Consider the following 20,227-nt stretch of genomic DNA (forward strand, 5'->3'; position numbering starts at 1 on the left):
ATTGAAATAAATGTTTAGAAATCCGACAGTATAGTTAAATTTAATAGGAACACAATAAATCAGCTGTTTAATCCCAATATGTGTTATGTGTGTCAGTAATCATTCCAACAAACAGATTGCTACAGTACAGATTTGTTTTAGCTCCCATTTCAATCCCACTTTCACTAAGGTTTGGCTTTGTGGAGTCTATGACAGGGTAGTTTGCAATGCTTTGTTAATTTAACCAGGGAAATCGGATTTTGGCCAAGTGCAAGCCTACTCCATAGACCAGGGAGTAGCGTCAGAGTCTGAGCCACCCTGAGGCAAATCTTCACTTTGTTACAGAAAAGGCAGATTTTTTTTTAAAAAAACCATCAAAAATAATGTTATTGTTTAATGATACAAATATTTTAAAGTATATAGATTTTTTTTTTTATATAGAAGTTCTATATAGTTGTGCCAGCTGGACCAGGAGCAGTCTGGTATCCACTCTCTTATCTCCTTATCCAGAGATTCTTTGACCAAACCGTAAGCCTTTTCAAATACAATACTGTTAATCATTATTGCCCTCTAGTGTTCAAATGGGAGACTGGAGCATTCCACAGGTTGTCTATTCATCTGGAGAAAGGTCATCCATGAACAATCACAGCAAGTAAAGATTCAGGTCATTTTCACAGGAATTCCCAGTAAATCTGTCCTTTTGGAGATGTAACATGCCATGCCAAGGAGGATCAATAGCCAAGGCCATCAGGAATATACAGACACAAGAGCGCTAATGGAAGCGGTTTGGTCTAGTGGTTAAGGAAAGAAGCTCAAGGGATTTGGGATTTAATTCCCAGTTTAGCAAATGACTCACTTGGTGACTTTTGGAAATTCTTCCTAGCTGTAAAACTGGCCAAAAAGAGAATGCCAAAAAGAGATACTGGTATTGCCTTTCTTGTGGTTTTAAATATATGTATATGAACTGTTCCCATGTTGTTCAGTTTTCCTGATTGGAGTCATCATTTCTTAGTATTAGATGCAATCTCAAAGTTGGCAAACCTAAAATTAATTATCGGGGTAAGGTAAAAAGACTTGCAGCATGATGCACAGAAAGGCCGTCATGAAGTCTTTAAAATAATTCTTAAACCTGGTCCATACCACACACAACACCTGTCTTTTGACAATGATGATATCAAATGGAAATGACACATCATTCACAACAAGTCCTCTTCCTGTGTGTTTAGTTTTTTTTGGTAATAATTTGGAAAAGAAAAACTCTAACACATAACACCCAATGCGTGTTTCAGACATTTGGATCCAGTTGTTAAGGCTTGTTACTATCAGTTTGTAATAGCCATTATGTAGCACAGGGGTGGGCTGGACTGCAGGAATGTTATCTAATCAAGACGCACCCTGTTATGCCTCATGGGAATTCAAACACATATAAACAGACAGAGGAAGTAACTCCTTACAGCCATAGACCACTGATGCACTGAACATGTGCTGGATGTTACTGTTCAGCAAAAAAAACAATTGGGTTCAGAAAAAAAAACATAAAAAACAGATACAAAAAAATCAGTTGATCAACAGACACAGGTGACAGCAACCTCTCCTTTGATGCCGACATGGTCTCCGTGGTCAAACCTTCCTTCTACCATCTCCAAAGTCCGTCCCTACCTTTCCCTCCCGAATGCGGAGATACTTTGTCATGCATTTGTCTCCTCTTGACTCGACTACTGCAACTCTCTATATGGTGGTCTCCCGGCACGCACCATAAACCGACTGCAGCTAGTTCAGAATGCCGCTGCCAAACTCTCCTGCTCACCTACAATGCCCTTCATCACACAGGTCCTGAGTACCTCCTCAACTTGCTGACCCGCTATGTCCCTGCCTGCAAGCTGAGGTCCTCTGACTCGACTGCTTGTTATCCCCAAGCAAAAGTGCACCACACTTGGAGAACGCTTGTTTAGCTTCATGGCTCCGACTCTTTGGAACTCTCTCCTAGCTTTGGCGTGTGAGGCTCCCACCGTCGCTCTCTTGCTTTCCATGCTCTTTAAGCCTGATATCTGATATTAGCTGCTGTGTTGCTGCTACTATTTAATGTATTATGCTATTATCATGTATTGTGCATGTTTCACTGTATTTAATGTATTATGCATTGTTTTTTACTGTATATCATGTATTATGCATTTCTCTATATTTAAGCATTCAAAATTCTAAAAGGTATTGACAATGTCGACCCAGGGGACTTTTTCGATCTGAAAAAAGAAACAAGGACCAGGGGTCAAAAAATGGAGATTAGATAAAGGGGCATTCAGAACAGAAAATAGGAGGCACTTTTTTACACAGAGAATTGTGAGGGTCTGGAACCAACTCCCCAGTAATGTTGTTGAAGCTGACACCCTGGGATCCTTCAAGAAGCTGCTTGATGAGATTCTGGGATCAATAAGCTACTAACAACCAAACAAGCAAGATGGGCTGAATGGCCTCCTCTCGTTTGTAAACTTTCTTATGTTCTTATGTTCTAAACTATTATGGATTTTCTTGTTGTTACTGTATCTTGTAAAGCACTTTGTGATGGTGGTCCACTATGAATGGCGCTATATAATATAAAGATTGATTGATTGATAACAAAAAAGACGTACCAAACTAAAAGGTCAATGGTGGCTCCAACAAGAAAGCACAACTGGACGTTCGAACACGACAACGATCCAAAGCAAACATCAAAATCTACTTCAGAATGGTTAAAGAAGAATAAAATTAAGGTTCTGGAATGGCCTAGTCAAAGTCCCAATCTAAATCCGATTGAGAATGTGTTGAAGAAGGCTGTGCACAAGAGAAGTCCTCGGAATTTGAATGAACTGGAACAATTTTGCGTTGAAGAATGATCAAAAATCACTAAAGGATCATGCCAAAAGCTCATTGACAAATATCCTAATTGTTTAAAAGTGGTTATTACTGCTAAAGGTTTCTCAACTAGCTATTAATTTCATTTTCTTGTCAGTCTATGAATACTTTTGAATTATTATTTTTGGAGTTTTGCAAAAAAATTGCTGAAATAAATAACTGTAGACATCTATTTCTTGTAACTTTTTTTTCTCATCCACAAAAGCAAAACTTTTGCTTCAAAAGATTTTTCATATAATTATTTGTTTTCGAGAAATTTCTAGAAATTATAAATTTCCGTTGAGGTATGTAAACTTTTGACTACAGCTCTGTGTGTGTGTGTGTGTGTGTGTGTGTGTGTGTGTGTGTGTGTGTATATATGGTAATTAGAAAGTAATCAATGATATGGTGTGTTGATGTGGTTAACTTACTTTCTAATCACACAGTATTTTTAATTATGTAATTGTAGCTGATACAAAACGTTTGGCCATAGCTGTATGATAAGGAAGATGTCATACCTTACAAGCTGTTCTTCATAATTGACAATGGAATTGGCCTAAACTTGACTGCAGTTTTATATAGTTCTACCCATCATACCAGGGTCTGGCACTGTGGATCACCTCAACTGGCACCTGGAGCTGTGGGGACTGAGCATTCCAGAAGGGTTCTAAAATTAGCCATCTGAGACCAGCAAGCTGGCAGTCTGTCCAAGGGAAAGGCTAAATTTGATTAAACAAAAAGTTGCTGTAGGAACCAGTTAGTCATTCAGTCCCATGGCTGTTTCTAAAAAAGATTGGCACTGCCAACAGAATGCAGTGATCCTCAAGAAATCCAGCAAGCCATGTCCCAGAGCCTTATAACACTGACCAAAAATGGCAAAGTTCATCACTCAAAGTTCTGCTCCATATCACTGTTTTAGAAAGAAATTTTAATGAAAAAATCTGTTTCTTAACAACATAGCAGGATGAACCATTGCACTTGCACACACACAAAAATGAAATCAAGCATCTGAATTGAACTCTGAACAGTTTATTCATTCTCGATCTGAATGCACTATTCTCTGTTTCCCAATATAATTGTTTTATAAAAGCGAAAAGGAACCACGTTTACTGCACCCATGACAATTCTGCTACACAACCCAAAATATGGAATAAGGGCATAGTGCCATAAAGTTGTACAATACTTAAGGCAGCAGATACTTTCTGGACACTAGCTTTTTTCCACAAAAAGCTATAAAACTAAATTACAATCCAATGCCTACACAGAAAGTTACAAAATAAATCAATAAATAAATTCACAGAAATAGGCTTCCTCTGCTCCTTCTTAATAAGCCAGATCCACTCTACAGGAATAGGCTGCTACACTTTGGTTGCTTATAAAACACGGATCTCAATAATGTGTCTCACAGCACAGTGAAGGCTCCACTGTTATGACGGTCATAACAGCATTCCCACCTATAATGATTAGGCATTAAAGGAAGTCTTCACTCAATTGCACAACACCATGCCATAAGATTTTGATCAGTCAATGTAGTTCAAAGCATGCTTTTAATTCAGCTGGCTGGAATGTATTTTTGCATTTTAGCACAATCTGCAGTGTGAATGTATGGGTTTCTTGTACCATGCTATAATATCTTTTCAATCCACTACATTAGCTAGCCTGGTAAAATAACAGTGCATTACTGACTTCCAGCCACTTCTTTTGTCTTCTTTGCACTAATGGACATGAATATGCTTAACTTGTGTTCATATTACATGGCAACAGACAGCCTGTTTTTGTACCCAGTCATCAGTCCTTAAACTATTCACTTATTACATCTGCAGCTGTTTTTCTTTTTCATTGCAGTTTAATTGTAATTGCAGTTATATTTAATCTTTCAACTAGCTGTCCAGTGTCAACACAGTATACATTGTACCCACATATGGGACTTTACTAATAGGTTGTTTCACATGTTTCACTTCAATATTAGAATTCTGGTCAATGGCAATAACTCCAGTGCTGTTTACTTGGCATAGGTTGCTGTAGACATATGATCCTTGGTACCTCGTAATAGATTTAGAGTGTGTAAATATATCTGACTGACTAGCAAGTTGAGCTGGTGATACAGCATGCAAGTACATGTGCCCGATAGCTGACCTTTATTAAAGCTATAGTTATTTATTTATTTTTTTTAATTAAATACTGGGCAAGAATCTCACTTTATTAGTTTTTTATAACACATCGTTATTAGCACTTCTTAATATAACTATATTAAAAAAAAAAAAACACAGCCCATGGAGGAAAGCTGCTGATTCCACGCCAGTACTTTAGGAAACAGCTGTCACCCCAGGAGCAGCAAGACCATTGCTGCCCTTGAAACAAGCTGACCCAGGGTACTGGCTCAATCCAATTCTGAAAGAACATGTGTACCATGTCCACATGGAACAACGTAAACAGTGCTATCCTATTACCTTGCATCCCAGTCCCCACAGCCTTCACCCAGTTTTTGATTTTTGATTTGTTACTTTTGGTACTGTTCTTAACTCAGTCACACTGCAGTCCTACCCTAAACAACCACCCTGGCTCTGCGGGCTCAGGCTTCTCCAGAGAGGCGATCCTGTAGATGATGTTGAATCATGTGGTGGTTTTGTGATCAGGTGAAATGCTACTCTAATTCCCTATCATTTCTAAAGGTTCTAACACTTTTGCTTTGGTGCCAATTATTAAAATGTTAGAAACTGCATAAGCATTCTTTGAGGGGGGAAAAATAATGCTGAGAGCAAAAGTGATATATTATTAAATCAAAGTACATATTACTAACACACTGCCATGAGCCCTATCTATTGCCCAGAAGCAGTATGCCATTATGATACCCGACTTGTCTTTTTCAGCACACACACACTAATAATAAGACAATAACACAACATGTATATATATTTTGAAACCAGAAGAGAATTGTATTTGCATTGAATTGGATTTTACTTTCTGCAGTGCATTTTCTCTACTCACAAATAAACAAACAATAAATGTACAACATTTACATTAATATAGATAACACAGGGCTAGATGGTGCATCTCCAGTGATGTTATTGTTATTTAAGGAGTCAGTGTGAACTGCAGTGGAATTCTGAACCAGCAAGGTGTGAACCTGCTACAGTTAAACCACAAGGTTACAAAAAGTAAGTGCACTGCGTACGTAAAGCAAGTGCTTTAGAAAGCCTTACTGAAAATGCACCCTTTGACTTTTCAAACTGTTTAACCTATTTGCATTGAAAATTAGCCTTTCGTGGCTTTACTTTTTTAAATGTGACATCTGACCAGGAATTTTGTAATTTTTTTGGAGGTAAACTGAAATACTGCTCAGCTGTTCTACCATATAACATGTTTTCTAAGTAGAGGGGCGGAAATGCACATTCTGTTGTAAGCATCAGTCAACTGGAAGCCAATTAGAAGGAAGCTCTTTACTGTAAGTGCTGCATTATTCTGTTGCAGTGAAGCTTAGATTGCTAGTTTGCTACAGAACGATATTGCATACTAAACAGGGTGAAGAATGACATTGGCAAGGGGCAGATAGCAATCAAAAGCATTTCAGGTAAAATGGGTTCATATTGTGAAAGGACACATTACGTATACTGAAAACAGCATCACTGGCATGTCTCATTCCAGGTTTATTTGTTTTTGTCTTGCAGTTCTTCCCGTAGACGATCCTGCTAACAGAGCCTGGGTGAACAATTCATGGCATGAAAACCTATAAACACTATTCAAGCTGATTTGCAGTCAAAGATATTGGAGCACAACCAATCAGACAAGGGGGTTCCGTGGCTTTAAGGTTCAGAATAAACGGCTCCTGCTAACCGGGACGTCTCCAGGCTGGGATTTTATCAGTTCTCAAGGAAAGCCACGTAGTCAGTGAGTCTGGCCAACTGCTGCTCGTTAGGAACCATGGAAACTGGGGGAGGATCTGTGCAGCAAAAGAACAAAACCTTCATTAAAAAATGTAACTGATTTACTAATTGTCATCTCTTTGTTCATTAAAAGAGTAAGAACAAAACATGAATGAAGATGGATAAGGACAACCAAGTTCTTTGAAACATAGGAATCTTATCCGTTAACGTCATTGAGTGTAATAGTATGATTCTAATACACGTCTATCAATGCTGGAATGAAACCTATGTTTAACAATATGTATTCACCCTCCATTCTTATACTAAAATCATATTGAGAGATGCAAGGCAGAGGTACGAGTGTGCATGAAAGTTTTATATTCAGTTTTAGATGTGTGTGTGTTTTTCTATTGCACAAGAGGAATGAAACCTCAAGATTGAAATTTACCCAATATGGTGCAAAGCTAAAAATACAATGAAAGTGAATAGAACTATATCTAGCCCAAACATAACACCCCCCCTTTCCAAACTAAATGGGCAGAAACAGACATCAAAAACAAGTCACTACTGTCAACTTTAAAACAGATAGCCGCTAACAGTAAACATCTGTTTTGTCAAACAGAGGCTGTGTACCAGAGTGCAACAGTGCCACCTACCTGGCTTTCTGGGCATTACCATCCTGGTGTTTGGGTCTGCCTGCCAGCCTTGATTTACAACCCCTGGGAAATCGAAAGGTAAGAGAGAATAATTGTCATTTTTTTATATTTATAATAAATAAATAAAATAAATAAAATGTGTAAGTTCTCCCATAAAAAAGTCACTTAATTTTCAAGGCGACTGCTTTTTCAAAGCTGCTTAAAATTGTGGCTTCTCCCAAGGCACCTCTCACCATATACATTCGAGTCAAGAGAAAGAAAGAGACCCTTTCCATACATCATATAACTACTAACTTCAGCAGGCTGTCACATTATGGATGTGCTGTATAAATTACAGATTTCTTAATGCATTGTCACACAATGTCTTTTTTTTTTTTTTTTTTTTTATGTTACCTTTTACAGCTTCCTCTACTGAATATCCAACAAAAGCAGCAAAATCGTCAGCTGTGATCGAGGTGTAAGCCTGAGCTACGAGTCCGAAGGCTCTCCTCCGTGTCGCTTCTGCACAGACAGAAGAAAACAAATGCAACTGAGTACCCCCTCCCCCCTGTACTGGAGCTGAAACAGTTAGGGTGGAAGTAATAACAAAAACAAAAATTATAATGTTGATAGCATAAAATGGCCATAACTTAATGGTTTCTTTCATGTCATGTTTATTTTTCTCAGGTTAATGTATTTGCAATTAAGCCCCTTTGTCTGCAACTGTTATTAGTGATTCTAATAAAGTGATATAATGACATCAGCCAGAGCTGGAAACACAAGCCTTTAAAATGACTGCTTATTGAATCCAGATGCTGCTTGGTGTGGTTTGTATTAGAACAGGTTACATCCATTTCATTCCTTCTGCAGGATCTTGTCACCCTCATGTAGTTAAACAATGGTACAAACTACTGTATTCACTTTGGTAAGAGGCATGCAAGCTCGTGCTCATAGTTTCCTATGTGCAGCATACAATCACAATACAACTGAGACTCAGAAGGGTCCTTTTACTTGCATTATACATAGGGCTTGAAGTTTGAGGTTTTAAACGATAACTGAAAAAACACCCCCGAAGGCACATTTAGAAGATTCCGTTTTTATTTTTAAAAACCGATGAACTGCACCACAGTATGCAGAGCAGTCACTTTCAAATAAGGCTTGAATGTCAGAGGTGGAAATGGAACACACGTTCCAGTGCAGCCGGGTTCTATTCTTGGGTTGTGTATGTTCTTTAGTTGCGGGTGACCTCTACTTAAAATGATTCAATTGATCTTAACAAATGCCATTTTACATCATTGAAATAGGTCCCATTGGATACCAAGATTATGAAGTGTCAACCTCTGTTTTATTTTTGGATTTGAAAATGTTCCAAGCATTTATATTGTGATCATTTGAAACAGATAAGCAATGGTAGTCTTATTTCAATCCTTGAATTTATGACAGGAGCAATTTAATTAAATACAATTCTGTAATGCAGAATTTCACCTCAAAAGATGATTTCTTTTTTTCCTATTTCTGATGCATGTATCTCAGTGAAGGAAAACAAATCATTGAAATAATTTTTAAGCACATTTTATTTCATGTTAAAATCAACAACCAAAATTATTCAAGTATTTCAAGTGTTCAAATCATTTCAACTAACCGAAGAGCTAAAACAAACATCCTACTATTGAAACTGTAATTTAAACTATCTTGATGCAATGAAAAAAAAAAAACTTTAAAATATGTAAACTAATACAAGTGTACCATGTTAGAATACAAACTTACAGTATGACAAATGTTTAGATTTTAAAAAAAGTCCCATTGAATCAAATACAAAAATATAAAAAAGGTGCAAAATGGTTCATTTTGTAGCAGCATAAAGTTTTACATCCTTCAGAGGGAGAAAATAAATCATGGTTTTACTTTGAGTTTCACAGCCCCCACCCCCTTTCAGTTTAATGTCTTACATTATTCTTTGCAGACAGTAAAATCCTGAGTTGTTTGTTGACCCCCAACACCTTTTCCTTCTCGATTTGTTTCGGTCATCCTCAATCAGGCCACTCTTCTTAACCGCACTGTAGGCATTCCCTTACTGCTAACTGTCCATGCATTATTATTCCTCCTCCTCCTCCTCCTCCTCCTCCTCCTCCTCCTCCTCCACCACCTCCTCTTCTGCCTCTTCAAGCTCCTCAACATCCTCTGTTCCGAAATCCATATTGGTGAGAATGGCCTCGACATGCTCTGTAATGAGGGTGAAGTGATCCATATTCTCAAAACCTGGCTCAGTCTTCTGAACCACGGAGAGTTTTGCAGCATCTCTTGTCTTTGTAATTAGATCTTTGCTGTTCATCAGGAATTCGGCCACGCCGGGCTGGTCCATGGTTTGGATAGCTGTCTCCATCAGCTGGGAGTTTCCCTGCAGCTGGTCCTTGTACTGCTGGACCAGAGTGCGCACATAGCCCGTCTTCTCCTCCTGCTCTTGGCTGATCTTGTTCAGCAGCTCCGCTTTTTTCTCTTCTAGGATGGCATAGAGCATGTCAAATTTCTCCGCCAGGGACTGCTTGCGCGACTGGCTGTTCTCTGTGATGGTCTTGCATACATCTTCAAGTTGATTCATAACTGCCTGGACATAACTGTTTCCGGTGACCAGCATGTCAATGCAATTGCTGAGCTCTGTCTTCTTAGTCTGATAGATGTTCTGCAGAGTGGACACCTCGCAGTCCTTGTGTACCCCAAACACTTTGCACATGGAACAAGTGGGGACCTGACAGGTAATGCAGTAGATGTTGATCTTCTCTTCCTCATGCTCTTCGCACGTGGGCTCATCACTCTCCTTACTCTTCAGGAGTGGGCTGGTGTTGCTCACCAGCTGCTGCTTGTAGAGGTCAATGATGTTCTCCACCAGCAGGTTCCTCTGCAGCCCGTGAACCCCATGGCGGTCCATGACCACCTCAAATCGGCAGGTGGGGCAGCGGAATATCCCACCGGAGTAGCGATAAGAGTTGTGAGCTTCGTAGAGGTCGTTGGCACAGCTCCTGCATAAGTTGTGCTGGCAAGGTAAGATAACCACCGGCTTGCTGAACATTTCTAAGCAAATAGGGCAGCTCAGCTGCTTCTCTAAGTTCTCCATAGGACTTGAAGGTCTGATAATATTACTGGTTTTGAAATCCATTTTAAGGTTTGTTGACCAAGATTTGCTGCTCACCTAAATACTAAAATGCTGTGCCCAACTCCTTTTTTTTCCCTCTTTTCAACAGCAGTTTGTTTTCCCCTTCTCAGACAGGTTCCGAATCTGCTTCAGTAGCTGTGAATTAGCTTGTGTCTGTGTCGAGGGTTATTTTGATCTGCCTGACACTTGGCTGTAAGCCTCTATTTATATCGTTCCTGATGCTCACTGTCATACGATCCCCTGCCATTCCTCTGGGCCTGTTTGTGAGCCTGGATTCTGAGAAATCATGTCCTGGCTGTCACATGCAAGTATGAGCAAGACCCAGACACCCCCTCCCCACAACAGCAGGGCTATTGAGTAAGGGCTAGCTCTTCTTAATTCAACAAATGTACACTGCACTGTGACAGGGACAGCCTGTTCAACTTGCTGGTTTCATCATAACATGTGAGACAGCCACACCAATAAGATATACAATCAGCTGCTCTGTAAACATCACTCTGGGAGCAATGTTTTGAGGTATTTATTTTCAGTACTTTCCATGGTGGGAGGCTGAAATAATTTCCTACAACTGATGACTGGCACTTGTTCTTCTCTCTCCAATTCGTATTTATTTTTCTTTTAATATATGGTTTGATTTATTTCAAAAACTAAACAAAAATTATTCCAATAAATAAATGGAATTGATATTTGTTTTGATAATACATCACTGGCCCTGTCTATCTATATGATCTATTATTATTATTATTATTATTATTATTATTATTATTATTATTATTATTATTTATTTCTTAGCAGACACCCTTATCCAGGGAAACTTACAATTATCCAGGGCGACTTACAACCTGGCCTATGTTACAATAAACTCAATTTAAACTTAGTAGAACTTAAGTTATCACAAAACCAAAATGCACACTTTAGGGCTCCCGAGTGGCGCATCCAGTAAAGGCGCTCCTCGCAGGATGTGCCCTATAGCCTGGAGATCGCTGGTTCGAATCCAGGCTATGTCACAGCTGACCGTGACCGAGAGTTCCTAGGGGGCGGCGCACAATTGGCTGAGCGCTGCCCGGGTAGGGAGGGCTTAGGTCGGCAGGGGAATCCACGGCTCACCGCGCATCAGCGACCCCTGTGGCCGATAGGGCGCCTGTGGCTCTGCAGCGGAGCCGCCAGATCTGTGTTGTCCTCCGGCACTATAGGTCTGGTAGCATTGCTGTGGATCTGCAGTGCGAAAAATGACGGCTTGGAAGGAGCACGTTTCAGAGGACGCGTGTTTCAGCCTCCGTTTCCTGAGTCGGCGGGGGGGTTGCGAGCGGTGAGCCGGGGATACAGATAATAATTGGGCATGCTAAATTGGGGTGAAAACCGGGGTAAAAATAATTGGCGACGACTAAATTAAAAAAAAAAAATAAAAAAATAAAATGCACACTTTAAAAACACATAACCAGTGAAAGTAATTGTGCTTTCAGTACAATATTGTGTTCTGTTGCTATAGTTTTATAAATGTTCTCAGTATAGCACAAACAAAGTCCCATGTGAATACACCCCCCACTATCCCAAAGATCTCGTTACAAACAGTGCTTGTGCAATATGATTATGCAGTTACAGTTGTATATTTGTTGTTATGCAAGCCTGTTCAAAATAACTTCTGGTACACAGACAGGACTATCAACAAGCTACTGGGTATTTATTTCTTATCCTTTCTAAACAAGCCTGGATGAGGTTAACACTAGATATAGAGCTATCAATGCTCTGTGGTTCTGAGTAAGTAAAAGCAGAACTGAATGCTTTCTTAGTCCAGAGGTAAGTCATCCTAAAGATACATTTTTTTCTCCTCTTTTTCAGGAAAGATTGCAAAAATTGCACTGTCTGAAGTGCATCTGTAAATATAAGTCTGCAGGTGTATAAATGTATACAGAAGGAATTAAAGGATATACAAGTATACAATTTATGTGACTGTTACTATAACTAGAAATTGGTACTATATTGTAATCATTCTTACCTTGAACCAAACAGGTTTTCAACTAGTGTGGAAATTGAGAAAAAAAAAAGTTATATTTACCAAAACAATTATGAAATATTGCCTTATGTTGATTCAAGGGCATTAAAAGTGCAATATTTCACAGCACGCAATTGTGTATGCAAGATGGAATCACGAAGCATGATATGTAAGAGTTGCTGTCAATAGTATCTACTGAAAAACTGGGTATTTCAGCTTAAAAAATGATTATAAATTACAACAGAAAGAAATGATTTCAAACAGCAATCATGCATATGACTGACAGAGAATATTTATTACTTGTGGAAGAATATGCATGTTTGCACGTGGAAATGAAAGAAGAATGCTGAACTTATTTAACCTGTAACGTTCCCACTGAAAACTGCATTATCGACAATCAGTCGCTGAGGAAGGTCTGATGTTGATTGCTCTCACCGATTCCCAGCATAAGCAAGTTCTGTATTAGTACTTATTTCCAAAATAAAAAACATAAGAACCAGACTGACAGAGTTGTCCTAGTATACGACTATGCAATCAAATGAGAATCCCTCCAATGGCACAGACGCTTTTAGCCAACATTACATGTATATTTATTAACCTTGATAACAAACACACATTTATTGTGGCTAAAAAAGTGAAATGTACAGGCATACATTTTGGAGAGAAGCATTTGAAGGGCTTTCATAGATGATATCCTGTGATAAAATGGGGTCAAGATCACGACTGCTAAAAAAACAAATAATAACAACGGCTGACACTGAACTGCTTGTACCTTGGAGTGCCTCCATGACAGGCTGAATGCACTCAGACCACTGATGAGCTGCAATGGCTGTGTATATTCCCGGGAAATCTCGCTGCCAGATCCGCTGCCCTACTGCCCAGATAGCCGCCAGCTCCATGTTAGACTACAGAGAAAGAAAACAGCTTTTAAGTTAAACAATCACTGCACTTATAAGTAGGATTTCAATTTGGAAAATGTCTATCAGTGTATGGCGCACTCAACAATAGTGGCTGCTTGGGTAACATGCTGCACTGTGCTCAGGGTCTTCTTAAGAGCCACTGATTTTTACTTGATTAGTTTTATTTATTAACACAAAGCGCACCACAACAGAGTGCAACACAAATACGATCAAGTGTTTAACATCCAGTAAATACTTACAGTTTTAACAGCTTGAGGAATTCTTTTCCAAAGGTACCGACCATTATTCCTTAAACAAAAAAAAAAAAACAACAATTATAATTTAAATAACTGAATGAACAAAATAATGGCTGGTATATTAGAACGAAATAACCTTTAGCTGATTCATGTTTCAGTAATTACTCAATCTATGCTGTTGACAGGCTTTAACCTTTTTTTTTTGTCCATCATTGGATTTCAGTTTTAAATAAAATAATCATTTTAAAATCCCTCTTTCAGTGTTGGCAGTTGAAAAATAAACTTATTTTACAGTACTGTGAACCAACTATGTGATAAAACTTGTGGCCACACAGTCAGACTTATGGTAGCCTGCAAAGCCTATGAACAATTAAAATGGTGTTACTTTGTTTCATATTTTGTCAACAGCACTGTCAGTATGTCATCAACAAACAAGGCAAGCTGTGCCTGGAAGGAGGTCTTCAAAATACAGCCTGCTGGCCACTCTGTTTGTCAGAGACATTTTATCCTGACGTATCTGTCTGATATGACTTCTGAAGAAAAAGATTCTGTGATTTAGACCCCATTCACACTACTGTGCTGGCCCAGGGCTGCCGCATATTTAGGTCTGCAACCTTGTTCATGTTAGAGGTTTTATACGGGACTGAAAAGCAGGCCTAAAATGTAGCAAATTGCTTTTTTAATTTTATGGAACGATGGACTGCACTCAGAATGGAAGTATATACAGTAATCCTTGATTTGTAGCAGATGTTTCTTAATAATATATTTTTTTTTCAATAAAGTACAGTATAATTTTTACAGTATATATGTATATATTAAAAAGAAACATATATTATTGACTAGTTTGACTTAAAGTTATGGTGTGTAATGGGGCGACGGTCCGAGCTTACCCCCACCCACAATCAATTCTCTCAAAAACACTGAGGTATTTAGAACGTAGGAAACAGCAATTGCTAGTGTTCACTGGTATAAATATTTATTTTCGTAATGGATACTTCACTCAGATTGCAAATGACTAACAGGTTGTACATACAATGACATTCACAAGAGCAGCTCACGACTGACCACCTTCCCATGTGTTCTACACCTTCCTTGCCAAACTTGTTGACCCAATCTTTAAGGGCGATTGTTACTGTTTTCGGCATCTTTGAACAGCTCTGGATACTGACTGAAGTAAACTGAAGCTTCATTCAACACTGAACTTGAATACCGGAAGCAGTTTTATTAGACAGGTATGTTTACGTAAATTTAAAGCAAAGTTGCCTGTGTCAATGTTGATATGGTATGTGTATTGATATGGTTATTATCAAACAAACAAACAAAAAAGCCTTGCTTGTTTCTTGCCCCTCCCAAATGTAAGACAAAAAAATCGCAGGACATCATAGAAAATCTGTGTTTTTCCATGCTATCATAGAAAATGTTTCCTTGTTATTCCAGAGCAAACTGATTCCTGTGATCCCTGCTACTGAGCTACATAATCAAACTGGTAATGTGATATGAAAAGGCGACCCTAAGTCTGCTTTGCGTTAATATAAATGTAAAGGCCAGCCCTGGTCCTGGATTGCAGGCCCTGAGCCACGTGGAAATGGTGGCCTAAATCTAGGCCGGCCCTGGGCCGCCTTAAATCGCAAGTGTGAATTAGGAAAATGCAACAAACTTTATGTATACGGGTCACGTAAAAACAACTCCACTTAAACACTGTGCAGGTAGACCGCTCTGGCAGTGGAAGAAAGACCCACTCCACTCAGAACAGCAGCTGAAGATACGCATGTCTCTGTATTTGCCAGTATAAGGCACTGACACTAATTACATGGTTATCAAGGGCAGAGTAGTTGTTCTCACCCTGTGGCCCCCTACTACTGAGTAGTAACTAACTATATCACCAGTTAGAATGCATATGTTAAACTTACATGTCATTGTGCAGGAGATACAAAGCGAGCAGCTGGCCATACACCTGAGGGGTTGCTATTCCACCAGGAGCCTAAAGAAAACAAACACATTTTGTATTTACCACACAATTTTATCTAAAGGAAAGCGCTTGTTTTGTGATATTTTCTTTTGTGTTAATTTCTTTCTATTTCCAGTATGAAATAAAAAAAAAGGCTGCTGCCAGCAGTTTAACACATGTTGAGAGAAAAATAATGGAGTATATACTAAGCATCAAAAGAAACTTTATCAATTATATTTGAGCATCAAAAGAAACTTATCACTTATATTATTATTATTATTATTATTATTATTATTTATTTATTTCTTAGCAGATGCCCTTATCCAGGGCGACTTACAATTGTTACAAGATATCACATTATTTTTACATACAATTACATTCTTTTTTACACATTATTTTTTACACATTAAAATACAATTACCCATTTATACAGTTGGGTTTTTTACTGGAGCAATCTAGGTAAAGTACCTTGCTCAAGGGTACAGCAGCAGTGTCCCCCACCTGGGATTGAACCCAGGTGATCAAAAAATGTTGTTTTAGAGCAGGTTCAGTGACTTTTTATTGTGCCAATTAACAACTGACATCATGAAGATGTTGCAGAATGATCTGTCGATCTTGGGCAGGTGTTGCGACTCTTGGTCTCCCAGTTTGTGGCCTGTCATTGACAGAGTGTGTCTGGTTATACCGTCTCGCCAGGTTTGAAATTGCTGACTGTGAGCACCCAAGACGGCGAGCCACAGTACGCTGCTCTAGTCCAGCTTCCAACATGCCGATCGCACGAAGGCGCTGCTCTCTTGACAGATGTGGCATATTGTTTTTTTTTCTGTGATTTTCTTCATTGCTTTTATTCAAGCTTGCAATTCAACAGCTGAAATCACTCCATATCCAGCGTCCAATTAACTGTCTCACTAATTAGGTGATTAAGTGCACATGCTTCAGTCATAGTCACTCAAGCGTGTCATGGTCAAGGATGAATCATCCAGCAATTAAAAAGAAACCAAAAACATTGTCAATGTCCATCATTTATATACCTTATTTTTTTCAAAAATAAATGTGCTAATAGTGATAAGTTTATTTTGATACTCGGTATATTTAAAATGTGCAGATACTGGCAGTGGGAAATGTGTTAGTAAAAACCCTACTGGTAGTAACCTCAGCTTCCTCAGTACCTTCACTAGGAACAAACCCTTTGACTCATGCAAAAGTATGTTTAAACTTTAAATTTACAGCAATTGTTTTCCCGAGTGCTTACCAGCAGTGTGTGGTGTAGCAATCATTGCAAACCTCTTTTGCACGAGTAAGGTATGGGGACGAAATAACTAAAGGAAGGGGGCGGTCCCTTTTGACTGCTGCTAAGCTACCTTTATTGAGGAGTGACTACATGAAAATGAAACAGGATTGCATTACTGCCTATAGGGGCTAGGGATTGTCCAGTGCTATTACAGGTAACCAAAACGAAGTTACTGTGTAATAAATGTTGCAAAAATAAACCTGCGTTAATAAGCCAAATCACACATGCAATAATACATACTCGGCTAGCTCAATTCTAGAGATTAGTAATACTACTAGAATAAACGCTTAGCTGCAGTTTGAAAGCTGTTTCAGTTTAAATTTGGTCTAAATTAAATCACTTTAATAATACCGTACCGTACACCTCTAATCTAAGTGACTTTACGTTAAACTTCATAATCATGCGTAATAACCTAATAACAATAATATTTGGGTGTCATGATTACAGCAGTAATGTCACAGTTGTCTATCACAACTCGCACGGGTTACAATGGTCGCGCATTACTTACTACTTGTCGGAAATAGATCCTTTTTTTCTTCTTTTTAAATGGCTGCAAACTCTGACTTGTTATGTGTATAATTACCTCCAACTCCTGTGTCTCGCACTGCTCCAGGAGTTTGTTGTAATTCTCGTCCATTAAGACTGCCTCTGGCATGTTGTCGATCTGCAGGAAAAAACCAGCACCTGATTCTTCCTCTTCCGGGGAAACCGGGGTCACGCTGCTCCGACCGTTTGTTTCGGCTCTAAGCTTTATCCTGCCCTCTGCTGGCGTGGAGGCTTATTATTATATTGTATTATTGATGAAGCAAGAAACTCTTCCCATTCTCCTAAGTACAGTATGTATACAGTTTACAACTTTACACCACAAATACCAGGTATGTATAGTATGTGTTTAAGTGTTCACAGTGTCATTATACTCAGTAATATTCAGAACTCTAAGCTGGGTTAACTTAACTATAACCATAAACCGTCTGATCCATAATAAACCTGAATTTAGTCATTGGTCGCTCTTCCTCAATTGTAGCCTCCTGCGATGTTCGTATCACCAATGACGTATTTAAGATATCCAGAAAATAAAATACAGCAAATGAACACTAGATGTCGCTATAAGCAAAATATTCTGGTTGAGGTCAATTTGACATGCTCAACACATTTGAAACGTGAAAAATCTCTCTCTCACACACGCACACACACACACAATATATATATATATGTTTAACAAAAGTACTTTGATGGCCTAGCTATGTATTATTAGCTTTTTTAAGTGTAGGTAACATTAAAAATTGAATTCATATTCGGTAAACAACTGTATTACATTTAAAATGCCTCCCTTTAAAACAGTAGCTTAATTATCAAAAGAAAAACATGAGTAATTTATATGAGTTCATGATGAAAACTAAGAAAGATCAGCCATCTGTGAGCTACCCTGTTATATGATGGCCATGGTTTAGATGGCATCCCAATGAACCTGCACATGATCCCTGGGGGCTCTGTACAGCAACGCCTGTTTATTATTTCATTTATCAGAACTGACAGGATGGGCCGGATCCTGCCCCAGCAAACTTCATCAGAGTCTGTTCCTGAAGGAAACGCGGGACAGCCCATCCCTGACATGGGGCAGCAGGGTCCAGGATCCACAAAGGCTGCAGGAAAGCGCTTCTCTGAGACGTCACGGCAGAATAATGCTCTTGATGGTTATAGAAGCTGCTGCTGCACTTAAATGACATTAGCAGTGAATTACACAAGAGGTTATCTTGGAGGCTATGTTGTTGTTAGCACACCAGTTTTATATAGTTTGGTAACCACCCTGATAAACGTGTATATAGTTAAAGCACAGCAAAGTGTAATACAGTATAGTGAAAGCAAGGTAAAGCTTAGCCAAGCATTCAAACCCAGAAGGAATGGTAAAGCATATTAAAAAAGGGCAACCCATTTTAACCTGTGGTAAATGCATGGCATAACCCTTTGAATGCATGCAGTGGCATGCTGAATATCTATTGAGTTGGTTATGAAGCTGGAATGGTATGAACTGAAACAGCATCTCGCTCCTGGTTATCAAGGCGGTTCTGGTCCTGTGCACCTGGGTGGACGTCGGCTTTATTTCACAGGCAAACATCAGTCTTCTTCATTTCCTGTAGACTTTGATCCTGTTCAGAACTGTGCTTTAATAACACAGGAAATGGAAAGTCAGTGTCTGTGATGTGATGTATTGTATTTCTGTGATGTCATGTTGTGACGGGGTACTCCCCCTCACCTGTGCATATTATAATTTATATTTTGTATTTGTTTTTTATTGTGATTTATATTTTATATATGACGGCAAAAAGCTGGTGTTATTATGTATTATTATTTGTCAGTGTAATAAATGACCCCTACTGGCCAAATAGGCACATTGTATGTGTGCATAAAGACATGACTACAAACCCCGCTAGGGGGATTCCCCTTAAACAAAACTGTAGTGTGTCTGCCTTTAGTGCTGAGGGTCAGTGGTTCAAATCTGGACCACGGTGAATGTAAAATTAATAAATAAATAAACAGAAAGCCATTACAGCAGGACGAGCGAGGTGCCGTCCGCCGTTATTTGTTATTGTTTTGTGTATTTTAAATACCTCGTAGGGATGCATGACAGTCAGCCACTGATTGCTTAACTGGCTGACAGTCACGCAAAGTATGGAACTCGTGCACACTATGGCCGAGGGCTAATAAGATAATTAATAACTAGTTAACCTCCTCTGCCATAATATTAAAGACCGGCAGTTTGACTGCACAGGTGGAGAGTGTTCATGACTGGAGAATGGGAGGAGAGAGAGAGAGAGAGAGAGAGAGAGAGAGAGAGAGAGAGAGAGGTACAGCTATAAAATAACAATTGCTACTCGTGCTGGAAGTACTCGCACGATACTTGTTGTTTCAGTATTGTTTGTTTTGGGCAACATGCCGTTTTGTGTCAGTGTTTTGTTTAAATCGTTTATTTGTTTGTATAATAAAAGGCTGAGTGCCATAGCATCTTAGTTTCGCCCTGCAGTTGCCTGTCAGGTAGAAGTACAGCCGAGTGGTTAGGGTTAGGGTTAGGGTTAGGGGGTTAGGGTTTATCACATAATTGCAAAAAGAGGTCGTTAGCTCGCTGACTTCCGCTCTTGAGTTCCTGGGTGAAAAAGGAAGTTGGCTTGGTAGTGGGATCAGAGAACGCCCACTGAATCTTCAGGTCTCCTGAGCCATGTGGGGAATTACTGCGGTGAGGAGAAAAACGATTGGTAATTCCAAATAGGGAGAAAATCGGGGGAATCATTATAATTGAACACACAAAATGAAAAAAAGATAACCAAAGTGTGCCAGCCGCACAGTC

General features: G+C 39.1%; 2 protein-coding genes across 3 annotated transcripts; both read right to left on the minus strand.

The window, feature by feature from the left end:
* Positions 1–5,758: 5,758 nt before the first annotated feature.
* Positions 5,759–17,661, minus strand: LOC117412642 (COP9 signalosome complex subunit 8). 2 transcript variants are annotated; one of them, XM_059032515.1, is made up of 7 exons: positions 17,393–17,661; positions 15,556–15,626; positions 13,649–13,697; positions 13,262–13,394; positions 7,760–7,867; positions 7,367–7,429; positions 5,759–6,787 (listed from the first exon to the last, which is right to left on the minus strand). In XM_059032515.1, the coding sequence occupies exons 1-7, from the start codon at positions 17,537–17,539 to the stop codon at positions 6,708–6,710; spliced, it is 651 nt and encodes a 216-aa protein (XP_058888498.1). In that variant the 5' UTR covers positions 17,540–17,661; the 3' UTR covers positions 5,759–6,707. The 2 variants fall into 2 exon arrangements, with proteins under 2 accessions (XP_058888498.1, XP_033877071.1); XM_034021180.2 differs by having other exon boundaries at positions 17,468–17,623.
* On the minus strand, positions 9,044–12,486 carry LOC117412633 (E3 ubiquitin-protein ligase TRIM63-like). The gene has a single exon (XM_034021158.3). It carries the CDS (start codon positions 10,497–10,499, stop codon positions 9,441–9,443), a length of 1,059 nt encoding a protein of 352 aa, XP_033877049.3. The 5' UTR covers positions 10,500–12,486; the 3' UTR covers positions 9,044–9,440.
* Positions 17,662–20,227: the final 2,566 nt, after the last annotated feature.

This window comes from Acipenser ruthenus, chromosome 10, assembly GCF_902713425.1.
Source record: "Acipenser ruthenus chromosome 10, fAciRut3.2 maternal haplotype, whole genome shotgun sequence".
Lineage (NCBI taxonomy): Eukaryota > Metazoa > Chordata > Actinopteri > Acipenseriformes > Acipenseridae > Acipenser > Acipenser ruthenus.